This window comes from Protopterus annectens, chromosome 12.part0 (genome assembly GCF_019279795.1).
Source record: "Protopterus annectens isolate FY-2018-M chromosome 12.part0, PAN1.0, whole genome shotgun sequence".
Lineage (NCBI taxonomy): Eukaryota > Metazoa > Chordata > Ceratodontiformes > Protopteridae > Protopterus > Protopterus annectens.
Window position 1 is genome coordinate 843,978,807 of NC_056746.1, and position 22,738 is coordinate 844,001,544.

Below are 22,738 nucleotides of genomic sequence, written 5' to 3' on the forward strand. Positions count from 1 at the left end.
TAGTGATCTAGCCTTTGACTGAAACATTTCAGTGATATTGGATAAAGCATTCCATGTATCACAGCCTGTAAACCAAGGTAGGGCAGGTAAATCCAAGGAAGTTATTGATACACGGTATTCAGCATTCATCAGACCTATCATTGAGTGCAATGCCACCTTTGCCATGTAACCAACCGGGCATATCCATCAACTGTAGCAGCTACAAAGGCTCCCAGTAAACCACTACACTGTGTATATAACATGTCATTAAGGCCCTATCCATGTATTCTGTCTCCAACATGCTTTGGAGGGGAGGCGTATGGTTGTCGGACCCCACTGTTGACCTCCTGCATATCCGCAAAACAACTATCACCCGAATTACCTTTTCTCCAGACCTACACTTTGAGTGTGGTATAAATGGGACATGCTGAAGAGACAGGTATGTATCCCAGAGACTACACCCTATATGGAACAGGCTCCCCACCCACGTGAAGTATAGTTCTGCTCTAATGCAAATCAAGTGCAAGTTGCACAATTGGATGGGGAACAGGGCAGTCACACATGGTTTAGTACCAATGTCTGGAATGGATGCAGATAAAGTGGAGATTGTTCATCTCCCACATCCCACCCTGTAGATGTTTCAGCACTCAAAACCCTGCTTACACTCTTCCAGGGTATCAGCCCTTGTCACAGTTTAGAGATGCATAGCTAGGCTTCAAGAAGTCCTTGGGTTCATTAGCATATTAAACACATATTAACCCATGTTCCAATGACCATCTAGTTACTTACCATTCTGCTGATATTTTCATCTGTGCTCTGACATTGATGGTTTGATTGTACATGTGTAGGCATAGCTGTGTCCTACAGAATCCTGAAAGAGAATTGTAGACATTTCCATGAGACACCTCTCATTGTGTGCCCATAAAGCCATTTCTACAGCATCCATGGTAATGTAACCACATGATTTTAATCTAGGCTGATTATAAATGGCATTGTGCAATATCTGTAAATGAGCTGTACAAGTAGCATGCAAAAAGACACAATGGATGATAGGTCATAGTGATGTAGACAGTCATCCTTTGCATCAGACATATATTATTATATTTATTATAGGCCAAAGTTTGCTAAATTTAACAGCTGCCTCTGACTTTGGCAAATGCTTTGCCATTACAATCCCCTATGAATCTTTTGCAAAAAAATTGTGTAGTCTGCAACTTTGTTTTTTACATAGCCCATCAATCTGACCATTCCACATATCTCAAAATGCCTTTTTTATTTTTTTATTTTTTATTTTACATATGTTGACCGGGATAGTCCGACTGGATGCATGTCCATTTTCAGCGGAGGCCCGGGGAGAAAAGCTCCAAGGGTAAGCAGATACAACATTACATAATACCAGCATTACATATTACAAACAGACTATTTACAGAGATTACATAAGTAAGCAAGTTAAACAAGTTCCACAGGTTAGAGTTAATCCCGAGCGTAAATCAGGATTAAATTAAATTACACAGTAAACTGGTTAACAGAGTTTTACACATTCTAGAGAGAGTTAGCCAAGCTTGATACATTGACATAGCCAGTTAAGTGACAAATGTTGTTTGAGTGTAGTTTTAAATTGACCTAAGGTGGAAAGTAAGGTAATATCAGCTGGAAGAGAGTTCCAGGATCTACTTACAGAGTTTGCAAAGAGAGTGTCACCGGCTGTGTTATCAATTTTCCTAGTCTGAATTAGTAGTTTGTTAAAAGGATCGAAGCGGTCTAGGGTTGTTATAGGGGTTGATAATATTTTTAAGTGCAGGAGTATTGTCCGGATTATAGAGGATTTTATAGGCCATAATCAGTTGGTTATACTAGATTAGGCTGGGTAGTTCAAGCCACCCAAGCTGATTTAGATTGATGCATTGATGTGTCCTAAAAGGCAGCCCAATGGCAAACCTGGCAATGTGGTTGTAGCAAATTGAGAGTTTTTTAAGGACATTCTTGTTTAAATTTGAGAGTAGAGGGGATTCATATAGAAAGGTTGAAAGAAAGTGAGAGCGAGCTATGGCAATTTTAGCTGGAGGGGTTAGGAAGGCTTTTATTCTGTAAAGTGACCCTAGTTTTTTATTGATGGTTTTGATAGTTTGGTTAACATGTAGGTCGAATTTTAGATTATTATCTATGATGACACCTAATAGTTTTGTAGAGGGGTCAGGGCAGATTATTGTGCCATCATTTGAATTTATGGCAAAGGTGAAAGCGGTAGACCTACGTGTTGGTGAAAATAACAGCATTTTAGTTTTTTTGGGATTTAGGATCAGACGACGTTCAGAAAACCAGTTTTCTATTGTATTAAAGGTGGTCTGGGTAGCTGACCATAACTCTATTGGAGATGTGGCCGAGCAAATCAGAGTAGAGTCATCAGCATATTGGATACAGCTGACCTTTGGGATGACAGTATAAAGGTCGTTAATGAATATGGAGAACAGCAAGGGCCCTAGTATAGAGCCTTTTGGTACTCCAAGGGTGTTAGGTAGAAGGTTAACAGAGGACAGCCTGCTGTCAACCATTCAAGTAGGATTGAAACCATTGAAGGGCTCTAGTATCTAGACAGAATGTTTTCAGGGTGTGGATTAAAAGTTGGTGATCAACCATATCGAATGCATTGGAAAGATCCAAGAAGAGGGCTGAGGATATATAATTACTGTTGCGATTATGGTTTATGGTGTTGGTAAAGGCTAGGAGGGCTGAAGTAGTGCTGTGATGAGGACGGAAGCCATGCTGAGTGTCTGCCATAAGGTGATTCTGGATTAGGTGGTGCATGAGTTGTCTATGAATACATTTTTCCATAATCTTTGCAAGTGGAGAGAGTATAGCTATTGGCCTATAATTGGAGAATTCAGTAGAGCTGCGTCCTTTGTGAAGTGGGATTACATAGGATATTTTCCAGATGGTAGAAATTTTAGCTTCTACTATGGTTTGATTGATTAGTATTGAGTAGGGCTAAGCAATAGCATCAGCTGATTTTTGTAGGTACTCGGCAGGGAGTTGATCAGCAGAAAGTGTAGTGGGTTTTAATTTTTTGATCAAGATATGGATAAGTGAAGTGGCGACTGGTTGGAAGCTGAATGTGAGTAGGTTTCTAGGGGTGCTACTTTCAGGACCAGGGGAGCTAGGAGGTAGTTGGCTAGCTAGGGCTTGAATTGTCTCAGTAAAGAATCAGTTAAAACTGTCAGAAACATCTTCAGGGGTTTTATCAATAGTAGCATCAGGGATTGGGGTTGAAGTTTGTCCAGGATGTAGTAGATTATTTAAACCTGCCCAAAACTTCTGAGGGTTATTTTAATTTACTGTCTGTAAATTACAGTAGTATTGTTTTTTGTCTTGTAAAATGGATTTTTTAGTTTCGTTCCTGGATTGCCTGTATTCATTGTGATCTTGGGGGTCTTTAGAAGAATGCCATAAAGCCCATGCTTTGTTTTTAAGGGTAATTTTGAGTTTAGACTCTTTAGAAAGCCATGGCACAGTTTTTGCCTTTGTTCTCTTTGAACAAACAGGTGCATGCAAATCAAGGATCTCAAGGAATTTGTTGTTAAAGTATGCTACTGCTTCCTCTAAGGGGAGTTGTTTTAGAATAGACCAATTACATGAGTTTAGTTCTTGTTGGAATTTGGCAAGGTCAAAGTTTTTATTGTTTCTAACCTTTCTGAGTAAGGGTTGTTGGGAATTAATGGCTTTGTGCTTAACTACATATGGGAGAAGGTGATCGCTTAGGCCATCAGGGAGGGTACCAGAGGTGGACAGTTGGGGGTGACTATTTATGAGTACCCAGTCAAGTATGCTTTCTTTTTGGTTGAGTTTACCTATCCTAGTAGGGGTGGATATGATTTGTGTAAATGCATGCAGGTTAATATGGGTGGTTGGGGATTCTGAGGAACAGGTGCCCCAGTCTATGTTAAAGTCTCCAAGTAGTAGGGTTTCTTGGGGGTAGTGACATGATAGTGTAGATATATTGTTACCTGGGGGAATGTACATACAGATGATATTAATACATTTATTTTTATTAAGTTGGAATTTGGTGGCAAGAATCTCTGAGTTATTAATCTGAGGTGGTTGTATTACATCTATGGTGACATTCAACTCAGATTTATAGAATACAGCTACTCCACCCCCCTTCCTTGAAGCACAATCCAGCCTGTGTATGTTGTACCCAGGTGGTAACACTTCATTGTCTGCAGTGTTAGGTTTTAACCAGGTTTCAGATAAACAGAGAATCTCAGGGGAGTGGACATCCAGAAGTGCATGCAATTCATGTACCTTGTTATTAATGCTTCTAATATTGAGATGACAGGCTAGAAGAGAGTTAGTTGGCCTATTAATTGTAGGTTTGTAGCTTAGATTGCAAGTAGAGGAGGGTATATGTATCTGAAGTGGATGGGCTAGGGTTGGGGTGAATATCACCACCAAGTATTAGGTTAAGTCTATACTTGGTGATGAACTTCAGGAATTTGTTTATTAGTTTGTGGTAGTGTTTGGATCTAGAGCTGATATGCCTGGGGTTGAGATGTTGATAGACTGAACAAGATGTTGGATAGGACCTGTTACTGTAAGTATGGTTGAAGGTGGGAGGATTTACAGCTGGGGTGATAGTATGACCTTTCGGGACCTGATATCCTGTGAGAAACTGGTTTTCATACGCGGTAAGGAGGCATGGTGTGAACAAGAGGGGAAGTAAAGAGGAGTATATCACTATCTGTGATTCAGCTAGTGAGTTAAGGAACTGTTTTACCTGGTGATGCAACACCAGAAGATAGAGTGGTGAGGTAAAGGTACTGGAAGGGGGATGGGAGAATGCCAGATGAAAGCTAATGGGTGCTATTAACATGTAGGTAGAAGAATGGGGATGGGAGGAATTATCCCAGATGAAAGCAGATAGGATCTAGAAAGTGGGGGAGTGGCTACAGTACTATAAATTTAGAGGTACTGGGGTGGGAGGGAATTGGGGGCAGGGAGGGGAGCGAAGAGAGCCCAAGCCTAGCGATGGCAAATGTAGCAGGGCTATTGCAGTTTACAAGGTTTCCTAAGGTGTCCTAAAGCTATAAGGTAAGTATTATAGTTCTTAATGTAAGAGTCAGTTTACTTAAGTTACAGGGGAAGGAGGCAAACACTCAAGTAGAAAAAAAGAGCCCTATGGCTGACCAAAATGGTGACCTGCTTAATTACAGAGCACTGTAAGTGAAAGCTTAACAAATGCTTTTTGTGTGCAACCTACTCTGCTTAAATGCTGAGAGAAACTGATTTTGTTATGGTGACCAATTGCAGTCCTGTAGACTCCATTTTGTAGGGAACTATAGAGTTCAATCTGCTTAAATGGTGAGAGAAACTGATTTTGTTATAGTGACCAATTGTAGTCCTGTAGACTCTGTTTTGTAGGGAACTGTAGAGTTCAATCTGCTTAAATTCTGAGAGAAACTGATTTTGTTATGGTGACCAGTTGCAGTCCTGTAGACTCCGTTTTGTAGGGAACTGTAGAGTTCAAACTGAGTCACACCAGGTCAGCCAAGGGGGGAAGAGAGATGAAAATCCTAAGCACCTAGATTTGAAAATATGCCTTACAACCTTACAACCTCAAACAGTGTGTCCTTTCATTAGTAGTAGTTTCATCTGCTTCATTGGTTTTGCCATTTCCTCTGTCATTTTTTGAATCTCAAATATTTGGCATTTACCAGGCTCTGCAGTCATTAGAACTCTGCATTCCCCACTCTAACCACTTTCCAGTGTTTCAAATATACCAGCAACAAAATTCTGTAGTTACACAGTTCAGTTTTGGTCACTTCTAGATTATTTGTTACCTCTGAAACATTTAACCTTGTCAATTGTCTTTTCTGTCTAGTAGCTGGTTATGAAGGAGCATGGCCATTCTGCTGTTTCCCTTTACCAAAGTGTTCAGTGTGCTCATGGTTAACTCCTTTACTGGTGCTTATTTCCCTTTGGATCATTTTTAGCTTCATATTCATTTTTTTATTGTCAGTTGACAAAGAACACCTTCCAGTCATTGAGATACTGAAAACAATGTTTAATGAATTAGTTGTAACTATATACTTTAATGGTTAAATTTATTAAAATTATAGAATGACCTGAGGAGGCAAAGAACTTCACAAATACCTGATCAAGTTTTATATCTGCATTACAGGTGAAGTTAGCAGGGGAGGAACAGTAGATAAGGTCTAGCTGGACCTTAGCATTGCCTTTGACTTGATTTCACATTGGAGGCTGACAAGAAAATTTGTTTGGTTGAGGTAGAACAAAGAAAGTAGAAATTAAGTAAGTTCATAGGTTCATGGGAATATACTAGGCATGGGGTTTAAATGACCATTGAGATGCCCAGCCAGTGTCAGCCCAATATGCTAATTAAATATTAGTTACCTAGATCAAGGAGGTGTATAATATATATCACAGGGGTGAATTTCCAAATATCCAAAAATCTAGCAAGACTAGGCTTTCCACTGTGTCATTCCTTAAACCTCTTGTATCAGAGACGATATGGGATATATGCAAATTACCCTTTAAGGACATCAGGTGTTTCAGCTAAATGGCAATTCTGAATGTCCATGGCTTTTTTCTTTTAAGTCTATTTATGGACAATTTCAGGCCAATAAAGCCAAACCCTAGTTTTCTTTATTTGCTTTATTGGCCTGAAATTGTCCATCTACCTTGGCATGATTGCTACTTGGTTGAAGGATATGACATGGAGGGTTGTAGTGAGAGACATGGAGAAATGTTGTATGAAATGAAGTAAGTGCTTAGTGGATCAATGCAGAGGTCAAACCTAGTTCTAGTACTCTTTAGTGTATTTGTCTCATATTTCTGAAGGAACAGAGAATAGGATCAAACTCTTTACGTATGACATAAAGACAGGTACAGCAGTGGAGGATGTGGAGACTTTAGAAAAGGATTTAATAATACTGGACAAGTGGGCAGAAAGATGGCAGTAAGGTTTAGTGCTGACAAATGCAAAGTACTACACCTGGGACTAAACAACCCTACTTTAAAGTATTAGCTGGGGTGTTGGAACTGAAGGCAACAGGACAGGAAAGGAGAGGAATCTGAGGATGTTGATTATACCTGGAATGGATTACCAGAAGCAGAGTGAGAGGGCAGTAGCAACAACAAATAGAATGCTGAGATGTATTCTCAGGGGGATAGAGCCTAGAAGCTAAGAGATAATGCTTCTGTTCTACAGAGCCATTGTCAAACCCTGCCTTGAGTACTGTGTGCAGTTTTTGAAACCATATAACTTCAGCATGTTAGAAAGAATGCATAGAAAATGCACAAGAAATATGTGTGGGAGGGATGGAAAGAGACATGAGCAGAGTAAAGACAAACTAGGATTCTGCTCACTAGGGTAGACATCATATTGGTGCACAACATCATGTAAGGGAGATGTGAAGGAGATTTCCTGAACAAAAAGGATAGCGAGGAAAATAGGACACATGCACACACACACAAACATATATATATATATATATATATATATATATATATATATATATATATATATATATGACACACACATAACACACACACACACACACACACACACACACACACACACACACACACACACACCCACACCCACACACACAGACACACACACACACCCACACACACACACACACACACACACACACACACACACACACACACACACACACACACACACACACACACACACCGTGATGCATTGTCACGTCACAGCAAGAGGCTCTCTGGTTCAATTCTTGACTGGGGTGCCTTCTGTGTGGAGTCTGCATGTCCTCCCTGTGTCACTTATGTTTCCTCCAGGTGCTCCAGTTTCTTCCCACAGTCCAAGGACATGCAGTAGGTGGATTGGACACTCTAAATTGGCCATAGGTGTGAGTGTGTGTGTGGTATGAATGAACTACTGTGGCAGGGCTAGCCATCTGGTGCTGTAAACCTTGGCTTGAGATGATTGTCACTGTTGAAGTGACACCCCAACCCCATGTGCAAAATGGAAAAAGGTGTTGAGGAAGGATGAATATATATATATATATATATATATATATATATATATATATATATATATATATATATATATCAATAATTGTAGGGACTTAATACTCTCTGGCTCTCCAAAACCTCTTTTTCACAGAGGGGGCTGTAGACCCATGGAATAGACCATCCATCAAATGTATACTGACTCTGAGATCACTGCTCCTAAGTGGAGTGGGAATATTCCAGGCTTATATATTCTCCATATTCACATCTTCTATCTCGTGAATCAGAAGATCACATTTACATTAATGGGAGTTTCAATGAGAACCCCCTACTTGGATGAGCGGTGGAAAGGGAACCCACATATGCCTTCAACAGATCATGGGACAGATGGAGAAAAGGTAAAGGTGAAGGTTTGGATAGGGGAGAGATAAAATGTCAAATACAGTTGAAGGGCAGTAAGGTAAACTTAATGATGAATTCTGTCATCAAGCACATGTAATGTAAGTCATCATGTATATCTTTCATATTCATATATTTAGGGTATTTTCTAAAGTACCAGTTACAATAGTGAAGTCCTGGGGTCTCAGTACTTCATAGGCATCTTTCATCCCTCTCCTAACATTTCATTTTCTTAACTATAATCTCTGATCTTATGAGCTTCTTGAGATGCCACTCATGTTCCCAACATGGGCATGCATTTTCCCCATATGGCCATAGGAGGCATGTGGTCATTAGACACTGTCAGCATACATCCTTCAAAGTAAACTAAAGGTCATCCCATCAAGACTATATTTCAGATTGGTTTTACCCCCTAAAGTGAAGAACGTCAAGAATATTTGTGTATAATTCCTGCTTCCACATATCTGCCCACATTGCAAACTACTACACATCTTGCCCCCACTTATGTGAACACAGATCTTTATAGCTACATCCTATGGGTAAATACATGAAATGGGATTTGTCTCACTCTCAAACTGTGAGAAAGACTATTCTTTACTAATATGTTTCCTGATGGCTCCCATCTAACAATTATCACCTGCTCCTGATGAGACAGGGTTTGCTGTTCTCTCAAGTATTTTGGACTTCATCAGTCTCTTATAAAAAAAAAAAATCTAAGCTTGTTTCCTGCCTTTCCTGTAACTAGTCTAGTCCAGATACAGACTTGCTGTATCCAGGACTGTTGGTAAGCTTCTGAGCCACCCAAGCCTTTGTGTGTTGGAGGGAAGCCTTCTAGTTTATCAGTGGGAGTGGTAAGCACTAGGTAACCTATCTACCACAGGAGGAGTGGTTTCTGGCCTAGAAATTGTAGTTCATTGGCCGTTTGGATAGTTTGTCCATCTCTTTCTACTTTCTGGTTTAAAGACCACATCTGTGCTTGTTTCTCATCTTTCCTGTAACTAACCTACTGGGAAGCACCAGGAAGCCTTAAACTGATACAAGCCTTTTAGCTTAGAAGAGAGACTTTGGAGTGATTAAGTATCAGTTTTATGTACTTTCTTGCTGTACTTAACTGTTTTCCACCTAAATACTGATTTTCCAGCATTTATTGTGATTCAAAAGCTTGTTGTTTTCACATATTGTACTTATTTGACTGCCTGCACTTTTAAAAAGTCATTTTTTGTTTAAATAATTTAACTGTTGTAGGCTACACACTAAAGTGCCATAGCCTTTTCTGATCATTTGTAGTCGTTTAAAGCTGTTTTAAGTGTATTTTTTACTGTTTTTGCCTTATCTTTTCAAAAAAAACAAAAAAAAAAAAAACCCGAAAATTCTTTGTTTCCCACCTTTCTAAGCTAGTATAGTCCAGTTTTCATGCTAGTGCTGAATTCAGGGCTGTGTTACAAGTTTCTGAGTTGCCCATACCTTACTTGGATAGAAGGAAGTTTCTCTGTTCACCTGTGAGAGAGGAGAGCTTTGAGCAGCCTATCTGTCCCTGGAGGAGTGGTTCCAGCCCAGAAGTTAGTAGTTTATTGGCCATTTTGGGCTAATTTCTATCTCTTTAATTTCCCTGCTATAAAAACCACGTTTGCACGGTTTTGTGTACCAGGCAGTGCCAGTTAGCTAGGGTTAAATTATTCCCGGCTCCAGTAAGTCTCCTCTTCAGTTTTTCCCTTGAAACTAGTTTAACTCTCACCCTAAGCACTCAAAAAGCATCCTACAGCCCAGCACTTGCTCAGACCTAATAGCAAGCACTAATATACCGTGACACTTGATTGCCCAGCAGGGCAAGGTTTTTTATTCACCCCTCACTTCAAGTCTTGAACTCTCAGGGCCCTGTGCACTATAATCACAGCAACAAACCTCTACACCATCTGAGCTGTAACCAACCAAGTGACTAAGTAGCTCACCCTACTATTCAGGCATGACCAAAGGGCAATTTCAGGTGTACTCTCCAGTCCAGCTGGTGAATCTGGGTATCCTGAGGCAATGTTACAACTGCCTCATGTACACAGACAACCCTCTCCTCCTGCCACAAAACACTAACATATGCAAGAGATGCAATTATACAGCCAAACTGGAGGCTAAGCTGTCTCCACCCAAGACTGGAACAGACAGTCAAGAGGAGAAGGTTAACATTTGCACCACACCTCCAGCCACACATAGACCTAATAAACCAGCACTGGCAAAAAATACACATAAATACACAAAATCATACTCGGAGGCTCTACATAAAAACCTGCAAAAGCATCAGAGACCTCCAAAGCAGACACCCAAACAACCTGCACCTCCCGTCACAAACCAAACAACACATAAAACACAAACTCAGTGTGCCACACAATCACAGCCCTAAAGACGAAATAACATACCTAACACACTAGTAATAGGTGACTCTATAGTCAGGCACACTGATGTCCCACTCACTAGGCTGGACAAGCAGAAAGTTACTGTTAGCTGCCTGTCGGAAGCCAGAATCCACCACATAACACAAGCACTCAGGTCACTCCAGAACAAGTACAAATATGACTCTGTCATTGTTCATGTTGGTGTGAATGACCTGAGATGTACCTCCTTGGACTACATGAAAAGAGACATGGAAGAACTCTCTGATCATGTAGCCCAGGCTGGTAAGACCCTGACCCTGAGTAGCATCCTGCCCTCACCAAGAATGATACCTCATTATAAAGAAAAAAATTATCAATTTCAACAATTAGCTAAGCTTCTGGTGTCATTCAAAGGGGATCCAGTGTCTGTCAGCCTGGGACGACATGCTCGACAAGCCGCATTGCTTCGCAAGAGATGGCTTGCACCTGTTACCCCTAGGCTTTTAAATACTAGCCAAGGCTCGTGCTGCCCCCATAGTGCTTTTTTAGGCAAGGCTCAAAAGTCAAACCCACCTCCGTAAACAGCACAATTAACAAAAAACTGAGGGTTATGCTACTCAACGCCAGAAGTGTAAATCTCAAAATGCATGAGCTTGAAGCACTCCTCAGTTTGGAGAACATCGACATCTGTGCAGTAACTGAAACCTGGTTCAAGGCTCCAGAGAGCACCCCAGCACTATCTGGCTACAACTCGTACCACACGTTTCAGCCACAGAACACTGACCGAAACACAGAAGGAGGGAGTGTATCCATATTCATCAAGGATACCTACACCTCCAGGTTAGTGGAGCAGCATGATACCTCTGAGATCATCCATGTACAACTAACATCGGGCAAATCTGCAATGAAAATTGTGGCCTGCTACAGATCACCCTCCATGACCCAGGACCACCACTGCACCTTTCTGGAGACACTGGAAAACATGAAGGTCCTACCGAACACCCTGATATTGGGCGATTTCAATTACCCTATCATTAACTGGGAAAACTACTCAAGTATAAACTCCCAGGCCCAGTGCTTCCTGGAATTCATCAACTCAAATTCCCTGGATCAGCTGGTAAACTCCCCTACCAGAGGTGAAAACATATTGGACCTGGTCATCACAAATATGGGCGACAGATGTTCCACACCGGAGGTCAACCTGTCACTGGTTAGATCAGGCCATAAACTAATCACTCTGGATGTCCACACCCTACCACCACCCCGAACTAAGGAAACCACAGTAAAAATATTTTCTAAAGCAAATTTCACCTTACTTAAGACAGAGGCAGTACGTTTCACAGCCCCCACGCTAAAAGATAACGCTGCCCAAGATGCAGAAACATTTACAAATGCACTCAGTGAGCACCTACAAGGATGCATGGATCGTGCCATCCCTAGCAAAATCAAGACTCACTCCTCTAAGAGAAGGAAACCAGTCTGGTGGACCCCTGCCATAAACAGGCTATACAATAGAAGGAGGAAACTAGTTCAGAAAAAAAGCAAATCCCAAGAAGGAAAGACATCCCTGATCAGTATCAGTTAGAAACTAAGGTCCCTCATAAAATCATCCAAGGATAACTTCGAAAGAAAAATATCCAAGGATTCAAAAGATAACCAGAAAGCCTTCTTTAGCTATGTTAAGAATCTAAGTGGCAACTCGCAGATATGCATTAAACTAGTGCAAAATAGCATAAAATATACTGAACCTACTGATATTGCCAACATCCTGGCAGATAGATTCAGTGCAAACTTCACCCACCCTCGCACCCCCAAAAGAGCCCACAACAATACCGGAAAAGAGTAGTGTCCCGGAAATCACAGATGCACAGGTGAAAATAGCCCTTTCAAAAGCCAAAAACACAGCATCAATGGGGCCAGAAGGTGTCCCAGGCTGCGTCTTGCTCGAACTACAGAAGAACTAACCCTGCACCTAAACATGCTGTTCAACCTCAGCCTCTCCACAGGCTACGTGCCCATAGAATGGTGCACAGAAATGGTTATTCCTCTCCACAAAAGAGGGGCCACAACTGACCCTGGTAACTATCGCCCCATAAGCCTGACTAGTCTGGTCTGCAAGACTATGGAGCGCATCATCATGGAATTCATTAACAAAAGCATTGTGAACCTCCAAACACTTGACCCGACCCAGTTCGGCTTTGTTAAGGGCAGATCATGCCTACTAAACCTGGTTGACTTCTTCAAGACAGTCACCAAGGCCATAGACAAGGGAAAGGTTGTTCACACAGCCTACCTTAACCATGCCAAGGCTTTTGACACCATTCCCCACTTGGGTATTACAGAAAAACTCACCAGCCTGAACATAAACCCCTACATCATGACCTGGGCTGCCAACTGGCTTACAGACAGAACTCACACATTAAGAATAGCGGGCTCCAGGTCCGTCTCTAAACCAGTCACAAGTGGTGTCCCACAAGGCTCGGTCCTGGGACCCCTACTGTTTGGCATATACTTCTCAGAAGTACAGGCAAACACAGGAGGACTATGGCTAACCAAGTTCACTGATGACTGCAAATTGGGAGCCATAATTGACTCTCCGGCTGACATGGACATCCTCCAAAAGGGCCTTACTGAGACGGACACCTGGTGTCAAAGTCATGGCCTCAAGCTAAATGCCAAAAAAAACATAGTCATCCCATTTGGGAAAAACAAAACACCCATGAATTACCACATAGGTGGCAGCCCCCTTAATACAGAAGAGGTAATAAGAGATCTGGGGACCCAGGTAGATAGTAATCTCTCCTTTGACAATCATATTGCCAAAGTAGTTAGCAAATCCTTCTATGTGGCCCATCTAATTAGTAAAGGGTTTGCATCTAGAAATAAAGAGGTTATAGTGCCCCTCTACTCGTCACTCATCAGACCCATCATAGAGTACAATGCCCCATTTGGGATGTACCTCACAAGACACTTCCAACAGCTGGGGAGACCACAAAAGTACCTCACCAAGAGGATTACTGGCCTCAAACATATGTCCTATGCAGCCTGACTGAAAAAACTTTGGCTGTACTCAGTGGCATATCGCTTACTCAGAGGTAATCTCTGCCTGACTTACAAAGCCATGTCCAACTCAGAATTGATGGACATGCTCCACCTAAAGAAATCCAAGTCACTGCGAGCCCTCGCTCTAGTGAGCTAAACCTCGCCACCACAATAAATAGAACATGCTGGAGGGATAGATTCCTGTCACAGAGACTCCCCTTGCTTTGGAACAAACTTCCAAACTACATTAGGCAGAGCCCCTCACTGACACTCTTCAAGAGAAACCTTGACAAGTGGATGGGTAACAGAAAATACACCCCTGGGATCACTTCATTGGCTCTGCTTGACAGAGGATCAGTTAATTAATCAATGGGGCGGCGAAAGCCGACACACTCTGGGTAGGCTTATAAATGCCCTCGGGCAGATAGCCTAGTACCTAGCTATGAACCTATAAACCTATAATGCAGTGTTAAATGCATTGCTGAAGTTCAAATGTATTACACCTACAAGACTCCCCTTTTCCACCACAGCAGTGACACAGTTATAGAACTGGATCAGTTTGGACTGGCAACATCTATGTTCTGTGAAACCATGCAGCTGGATGCTAGCAGGACAATTATAATATTATCATTTTGGAACTTCACATGCTTCCTTCCTCATGAAATCCATGCCATCACTTTACCTGGAATGAAAGTGATACTAATAGGCCTATGATTTACTTGGCTCTTTCCTAGAGTGACTCTAGACTCACTTGTATGAAAGGAAGGCACTACCAGGATTCTTCATTCATGTTGCACTGTTTCAGTTACCAGTGAGGCTGCATCTAAATCACTGTCACCCTGTTAACATCCCCAAATCATCATTGTATTTTGTCAAATCAGAGACTTAATTTCCTTCTCTACTTCTTCCCTCATCACTTTTCCATTTGTTACTTTCCACACTTCCCATAAGTCTGTGCTGGTACTCTTTATTGTCACTGTCTTGTGAGGAACTCATTTAGTAATTCTGCATGATGTGTAGCTTTTAAAAGCTTCTTCTCCCAGTACTAATCACTGCCAGTTTCCATATATTCCTCAATGGGTTTACTATCATATGAGTGACGAGCAAAACAAAAAACGTCCAATACACTGAAAATCATGACCGAACATGGAACACTGATCAAGTCAGTATGTTGAATAACATGCTGATAATTTGAATCGACATAATTTGACATACCATTCACCCCACACCTGTAAGAACAGTAACTGTAGTTGTGGTTGTGAGCAGTACAAATGTACTGCAGAACACTAAACTACATGTTTTTGCAGGGGGAAAGACCCCTGCACCCCTCCCATGGGGGGCTGTGCCCTCCACACCCCCTGCAAATTATATATTCCAATTCCAAGATCGCACTACAGTGGGGAAAGGGATAAATTTCCAGATCCGCACTGTACCGCAATCTCTCCTTACAACACTGACCACATATTTGCGAATGCAAAGTGTATTCGTTGACCGGGATCTTGCACACATGCAGATTCAGAGACTCGAGATTCACCCACCCGGAATTCAACATCCCATGGTTGCCGAACCTTCACTCATAATTGTGATAGTAAACCTCCTCAATGTGTCAGAAACATTTATTTTGCTTCTTGTTCACCTCATTGCCTTCTCCTTCCATAAGCTACATCAGCCTGCTGCTTAAACTCTGTCATATTGTCCCCCATTTTACATTCCTAAATAATCACATTTATTTTTTTCCAGCTTGGTGTCTCCTCTTCATTTACTTCCTTCTTTTAATAACACAATTTTAGTCCATTCATTACTCTTCCATGAGGCAGTCCCACACTTCCTCCAGTTTTTTCCGTTCCTGCCATTCTTTTATATTCATTCCATTGTGTTTCCCAAGAAAATGAGGTTTATTTTCCTCCTGTAATCTGATATCTCTGACTTTGTGATATTCCCGATTGTTACTCCATAGATGATAAACCAAACAGTGGCATGGTCAGTGTCGATGTGTTGACCTGCTGCTTTCACACATCATCTGTGTCATCACCCATCCACAGAGTTTAGACAGGAGCCTTACTTTTGACTTGAAAACTACTACCCACACAGGAATGGCTGTTGTATGCATGGCTTGCAAATGTCAATAAATGGTTGAGCTCAGAATTGCAGTGGATGAGTGCTCTTGTCTTCTTTCAAGCTACAAAATTATGTGCACAGAAAAGAGGATGATGTGACAGATAATCAGGCTATCATAAGCTGAGTCTAATACATATGAAGGCTATGTTTTTCAGCTATTCTTTAAGGCTGAGAGCTCATAGGTCATAGAAGTAACACTGATAGGAACTCTAAACATTACATACTATATATGGAAGAACACATCTTGTCTGTCACATCCATCTGATTGCTGCAGTTAATCCTGTGTAGTTGCTTCTCCCTTTCGTCATAGTTTGCCTAATTAGAAGGAGAAAAAAGCAAGGCAGATAAAGCAAATCATGAAAAATGTCCTTTTGGTGAAATTTTGCCATAAGTGGGCATTTGGTAGTGGTTAACACTGGGAAAAGAAGCATTAATTGAATAATAATCTAATTTGTGCATTCTCATTAGATTTGTTCCCATACAAAGTGTCTGACCTGTATGGCAACAAAAATGTATGCAATATCATTAAATCATTTATACCAAGTGTTTCTTCTAATTGACATGTTTTCTAAGATGGGTTTCCCCTAGGTCTCCTTCCCCAATGCATTCCCTCGACTTTCATAGTATGACACTATTCCCCTAACTGCAGAAACCATTCAACTAAAAGTACCTGTAATAGAACACAGTTTCTGCAAACACACTGCCCACAAATTAAAACAAGTACTTTTGTGGGTGTCCATACCCACCTAATTTTTTTATTCTTACTCCAAAGAAAGTACAATTTTTAGAAAAGATTATTAAGTAGAAAAATAATTAAAAACTATTCACTCTTTCTTTAAGAACTGTTTCTTTATAACCTTTTGTGCACTTTTAAACCATTTGCAACTGTTTTGCTGGCTACTTTCTAAACAAGAACAAGAACACTCGTTCATCCACTTACTTAGCTGAATAAACTACTGGAAACTTCAACCAGGCGTCTTTATTCCTCCCACAAGGAGGGTATCAGACAGAAAGTCTCCTAGATCTGCTAGCTAAAATAATTTTGTTTGGATTTATAATTTCTACTCTGTTTCTTGTTAGTCCTGTCACCCTCTGGGTCACAGGTGGGATAACAGACTTCACTCGAGCCCTCTGGATTACCTCTATTTTCAGTCAGGAATGCTGGGTGAGGAAATGAGTGAAACTAAGGAAATGTTGTTTTGAGATGGGATACAGGATCTGAATTGCCTTATTAAGTGGGTATTGTAACAGAGATAAAAAAAAACAGGTAGTGGGATCTTTAGAAAAGTAAGGAGAAAATGACAGGAACAATGGTAATTGTGGGAACAATGCATGCAGAAAAAATATTTTGTAGTGATGTCAGGAACTGAATAATTCATGTAATGTTGCTTAGATTATATGATATATAATAATATATGTGAATTATAATGTTTGTAAATTTTGTAAATGTTAACTTGTTAAGATGGTTGGATTACTTTTATATAAATGTGAGTTTGCCTGCGCCACAAGTTATAATTCAATAAGGGTGTTTAAAAAAACACATCATTTTTGAAACCTGCAATTGTAGTGTTTTGTTTTCCTTCTATAGGGAGATTCTGCCATAGGACTGGTAGAACTTACTGCCACAGGACTGGTAGAACTTATGCAATATTCATAATAGTCATTAATATTCACTTTCAGGACAACTTATCAACTTGCATACTCATCATTCCACCTGTGAGCTCTATGCAGATATTTTCATACTGGACAGGATCTGTCACCGATCTAAACACAAGACAGAGGTTCCCCTTTGAGTGGTCTATATGTGATGGAGTAAAGGTTTAACTCCGTCAGTCTAACAAATCCTTCAGTCTTCCTTGTCAGGTATTTTGCACCTTCTTGAATCTCAGCAGATGCATGTTGTGGAAGTTATATTTAAGAATTGTGTAAAACATTGTAATATACAGCAGTACAGTTACTTCCCCAGTGCACCTAGAATGCACTAAAGTATATAAATATATATACATGCACAACCCGACAAATCTAGATATGGTTTGTTTCTTAACACATCCAGAATTAGACAAGTACTGCTATGCAGGGCATTGCAAAAGTATCTCTTCTTAGTTATGGTTCCAAAGGATGCTGTTCATCTCATGTAGTTCAGTACTTAATAGGATACCCCCGACTAACTGTGCTGTTAACCCTTTAATAAAAGTTAAATGGCAGTTAATATTAGCCATGGACTTGAATGGCACTTATTATTTCCTTTGGGCGAGACACCTATCCATTTCCAGTTTACAGTTGTCCAGCCATACGGAAATATGTGTTATCAGTTATCTGCCTATCAAATATCCTTAAAATGGACTCATAACTATACATATTTAACTTCAGTCAAACAAATCATTAATTTTGTTCAATATACCAGTACCCAGCTGTGTTAAAAGAGTATACTATTCACGTCTTTGGACTTTACTTACAATAGAAAGAAAAGTTGTAACAAAAAACTGAAAAAACATAACCACACCAACTATGAAAGAATGCTACAGTATTACAACTGAAACGTGTCAGATGGAAATACTAACAATTAAAGGGAAAACCAAGATTATTAAACAAATGGACATTTAATCATAAATAAATATAATAGCTCTTAGACATCTGATTTGTTTTAATTTTGACTTGTAGATACCTTGTACATAGTTGATATTATTTGTTTTATTGTTAATATTATTTATTGTCAATTTTCTTTCATGTTAATGCAATTTCAATATAAAACTGACGTGCTATATTGATTATTAAACTAAATTAATAAAAAAAAAATCGAAAAATAAATATACATATTTAATGCCTTGAGTGGTTTCTGAAAAAAAAATAACATGGTAACCCGATTGCTTCACTGGCCTTCCTTGCTTCTTTCTTAGGAAAATTGTGAGATTCAGAAGCAAGCCCTGTGTGCAAAGTTTGAACACATGTCAGCCATCCTGGAGGAAAGGAAGAAGCTTATGCTCCAAAAAATCACATTGGAGGAACAAGAAAAGGCTGAGAATGTTCTTTGCCAAGTGAAGCAGTACAACAAACTGCTAAAGTCATCTTCCACACTGATGGAGACTGTTCTGGAAAGCATACAGGACTCAGACATGGCAGCTTCATTTCAGGTACATCTGTGGAGCACAGATTATGCCAGCATGGCATGGAAAATCAAAACAGAAAACATAGTGAGCAATTAGATCCACTGTGAATGTATATGACAGCATTACCTTTTGTTACTGTTAATCATGTTTTCAAACCTGAATATAGGATCTGGTCAAATAAGGTGCGCTATATATAATGGCTTCTAGATTAATAAAAATGATTCCTATCGTTTAGGTCTGATTTTTTTAATTACAATGTAATTTACAACAGTTTGTTTATTTTGGCAATATTTTGAAATTCATAATCTGTAAGTGATTTCTATTCTTCTTTTTCAGAATGCTAATATTTTGCTACAGAAGTAAGTAGACCCACATGCTTCTCAATTTTTTATTTATTTTTTGCTTATATTCAGTAATGCTTTCCAAGCATGACAAGGCACAATATATATACATGTGTTCATATATTGTCAGCTATGGCCCTAACTGATGGTTTGCTAATCACAGGCTGCATTGCTCAGTAAGTGTCAAATAACAGATTTACTAGATTACAGCATATATGTCTTCCATTCTGGAAAGACATTACAAAGTGCTAAACTTGTATTTCATCCTGCAGGCTGAAATGTGCACCTTAGCTGTTTTCTTCATGAATGCATTTCTGTATATAATAATCACTTAGAGCAAGTATTCATCAAACCTGGCAAGCAGCTGAATGAAACTCTAGTGATGTGTAAGTTACAGTTTTTTGCCTAGTAATAGCTGAGACCAGTTGCCTTGCTGCACCATAAACAAAATACATAGTCTGCACACATGTTGCTCCCTTACTCTTCCTGTTTTTGTGGTAACTTCTCTGTACCTTACCACTCAAGGCCAAAATACCTTTTGATATAAAACTGAGCAGTTATGGTAAAGGCAGTGTGGTGTAGATTTGTGCCACTGTTGGCATTGCTACTGATTTATCCCCCAGATGTGCACAGACATATGCACACACAGACAAATACACACACACACACACACACACACACACACACACACACACACACACACACACACACACACACACACACATGCGCGCAAGTACATGCACAGATACACAGATACACATAAGAAATGCAACAGCCACTTCCTGTTTCTTCAGCTGAAGTTTACCATGTCCATCAACCTTACAGTATCAAAGTTCTCAGCTTCACTGCTGCTCAGAATGACCATCTTCCTATTTCACATATGTGACTTCAATTAATACAATGCTTTCTGAAAGAGTTCTTCGCTAGTTGCATGCTCTGTATCACACATTTCTCATTTTGTACTACCTTGATATGATGCACACATCATTGCAATGTAACTTGTATCCTTGTGCATTTATTAAACTCTGAAATTCATAGATTGAAATATCTCCAACTGTACCTAGTACAGAAATGATGGTTCTTTAATTATTTATTACATAACTCAGGGTGCAGCTCGTACAAGTATGTCAGAGGCAAGAAGAGGATACTCCAGTGTTAACATGGGCTCAGTTAGTGCAAACACATCAGACTATGTATCAGCAGCAATAACAAAATATAATGCGACCACAACAACAGGGATTGGGTCAGATGTAAGTAATGATGCTTCCTATTTGTTTAGGATTTATAACATGATTCCACATGTATTACATGGAGGATGAGTTATTTTTTTAACATTTATTCACTTATGTTACAGAACAGACTGTCTTTTGTACCTACCACAAGATTAAGACTGGTTGACACTCTGATTGAATCAAAGAGTTTAATACTTAAGTTGATCTTCAGAATCCTTTTCAATAAAGCTACCACGTTACATAAACAAGGATGGAGTTTGGAAAAAAAGTTGTTTTGATCATCCTCTTAATCCATTTATGGGTAGCATTTGAAATAAATTGTGAGAATGATATTAGAGCACTTTTGACATCAAAACAAGCCAAAAGAATGTGCAGTTTATCAATAAATACATAAATAAATAAATATTAAAAATAGAATGACATTCTGAATTCTCTTTCTAAAGATTGTACTGTGTACCAGATGAAGGCAAAAAAATGGGGCTCATAGGTAAATGCTAGGCTATTGATCCCAAGCACTATTAGTAGTATAGCCTCAATATCCCAAATTGAAGGTATCCATTGACATGGCTAATTTATACCTAGTTGCAACCCCTTTCAAAGAGGGTTTCAGGGGGCAGATTCAGGGTGTATTTAAGAATGCCCATTCATTTGTCCAGTTTACTCTTAAAAAGGGTCTGGGAAGCTACTTTGCTTTATAACCAAAGGAAGTCTATTCCATAAAAGAGGAATTTTCTGATATACATATCCTATCTATCTCACCAGCAGGTCCTATTTATGTTTCAGTGGATGTTATGTTCTCTCTTGAGCAGGTTTTGGGGGTAAAACAAATTGCTCCAAGGCTGCAAAGGTGGCGCTGGAAATCCAGAAGCAAAAAAGTCCAAAACAAATGCTGGTACTCCTTCTTCCACACAAGTAGAAAATGAAAGGCTGCCAGTAGAGTAAAAAACCTTCGCTTTATTGTAGAATATTCACACCAACAATCCCATCAAGCGCTTTCGCTCAGCCCTTTGCTGAGCTTTTTCAAGATAAAATAACCTTCAAGTGAACACTCCTTATATACATATAAAATTCAGCTAATTGTATAATTAATTGGTTAATTGGAAAAAAATTTATCCATTTAACCCTTCATTTCCTTTTCCTACAAGGAATGCTTTTAAACAGCCTTTGCAAAATGAAAGTTGTTACATGTTAAAAATGCAAAGTGCTGCAAAACCCATTCGTTTTTAAACTCATCTAGGTGCTGTTGAGTATACACAGTAAAATAAATAAATCCATCTACAAACATCAAATTACTAACCATTTTTTCTTTCTTTTTCCCAAAGGGATATTTTCAAACAGTTTTTGCAGAATAAAACTTGTTACGTAATAAAAATGCAAAGCACTGCCAAGCATACTCATTTTTAAAATCACTCAATTTCCATTGAATGTACACAATAATAGAATAAATCCATCTGCACACATCGAATTAATAAACCACATATGTACATTTACTTGCTCAGGCCTTCTTGTAAATAATTGTCGAGCAGGTATATATTAAACCACATGTCTGTTTAATAATTTAAAAAAAATTTTATGTTGCCTGTCTATAATTGTCATGAAGCTTGCTCTCTGGAAAACCCTTTCAATTGATCCTACAGACACTATGGCCTTAAATTTATAATTTTGCCTTCCTTAATTTCAAGACGCTGCTGATACTGCAAGCATCATTTAGACCTGGCCGTCTTCCTGCATCTAGTCTTAGCTGCCATATCAATTCTTTGTGTTCCAACAGGGTCTCCCAATCACACCCTCTAACATCTGCTTTTACCTGTTCCAAAATGATGAATTTAATCTCCATATCGGGACAAAAAAGAGAATGCCTGTAAAAAGCATTAGTTTCCTTTTTTAGTTATGTCATAAAAATGCTCATAAATTCATCTTCTTAAAGTTCTCTCCGTTTTCCTATAAAAACTTTTGCATTTCATACATAAGCCTAAGTAAACAATAAATTTAGCATTACAATTGTAATAGCCCCTCGGTTGACACAAAAATTTTCTTGATGGTAAATATAACTTGTGTCCATTAAATATCGCTGGGCATTGTTTGCACATTCCACATTTATATGTGCCTTCTTTTTTATTGTTCACATTTAAACCCATTTGTTTGGTTTGTTTCAT

At 39.5% G+C, this 22,738-nt stretch overlaps 1 protein-coding gene across 4 annotated transcripts in view; it reads left to right on the forward strand.

Annotated features, from left to right (window-relative positions):
* LOC122816834 (tripartite motif-containing protein 54-like) overlaps positions 1–22,738 on the forward strand; it is a 361,207-nt gene that overhangs the window by 121,822 nt on the left and 216,647 nt on the right. For all 4 annotated transcript variants that reach the window (XM_044089887.1, XM_044089886.1, XM_044089885.1 and 1 more), the window contains exons 5-6: positions 18,800–19,033; positions 19,346–19,368. In XM_044089887.1, the coding sequence (XP_043945822.1) occupies positions 18,800–19,033; positions 19,346–19,368 (257 nt within the window). The remainder of the gene's footprint in view (positions 1–18,799; positions 19,034–19,345; positions 19,369–22,738) is intronic.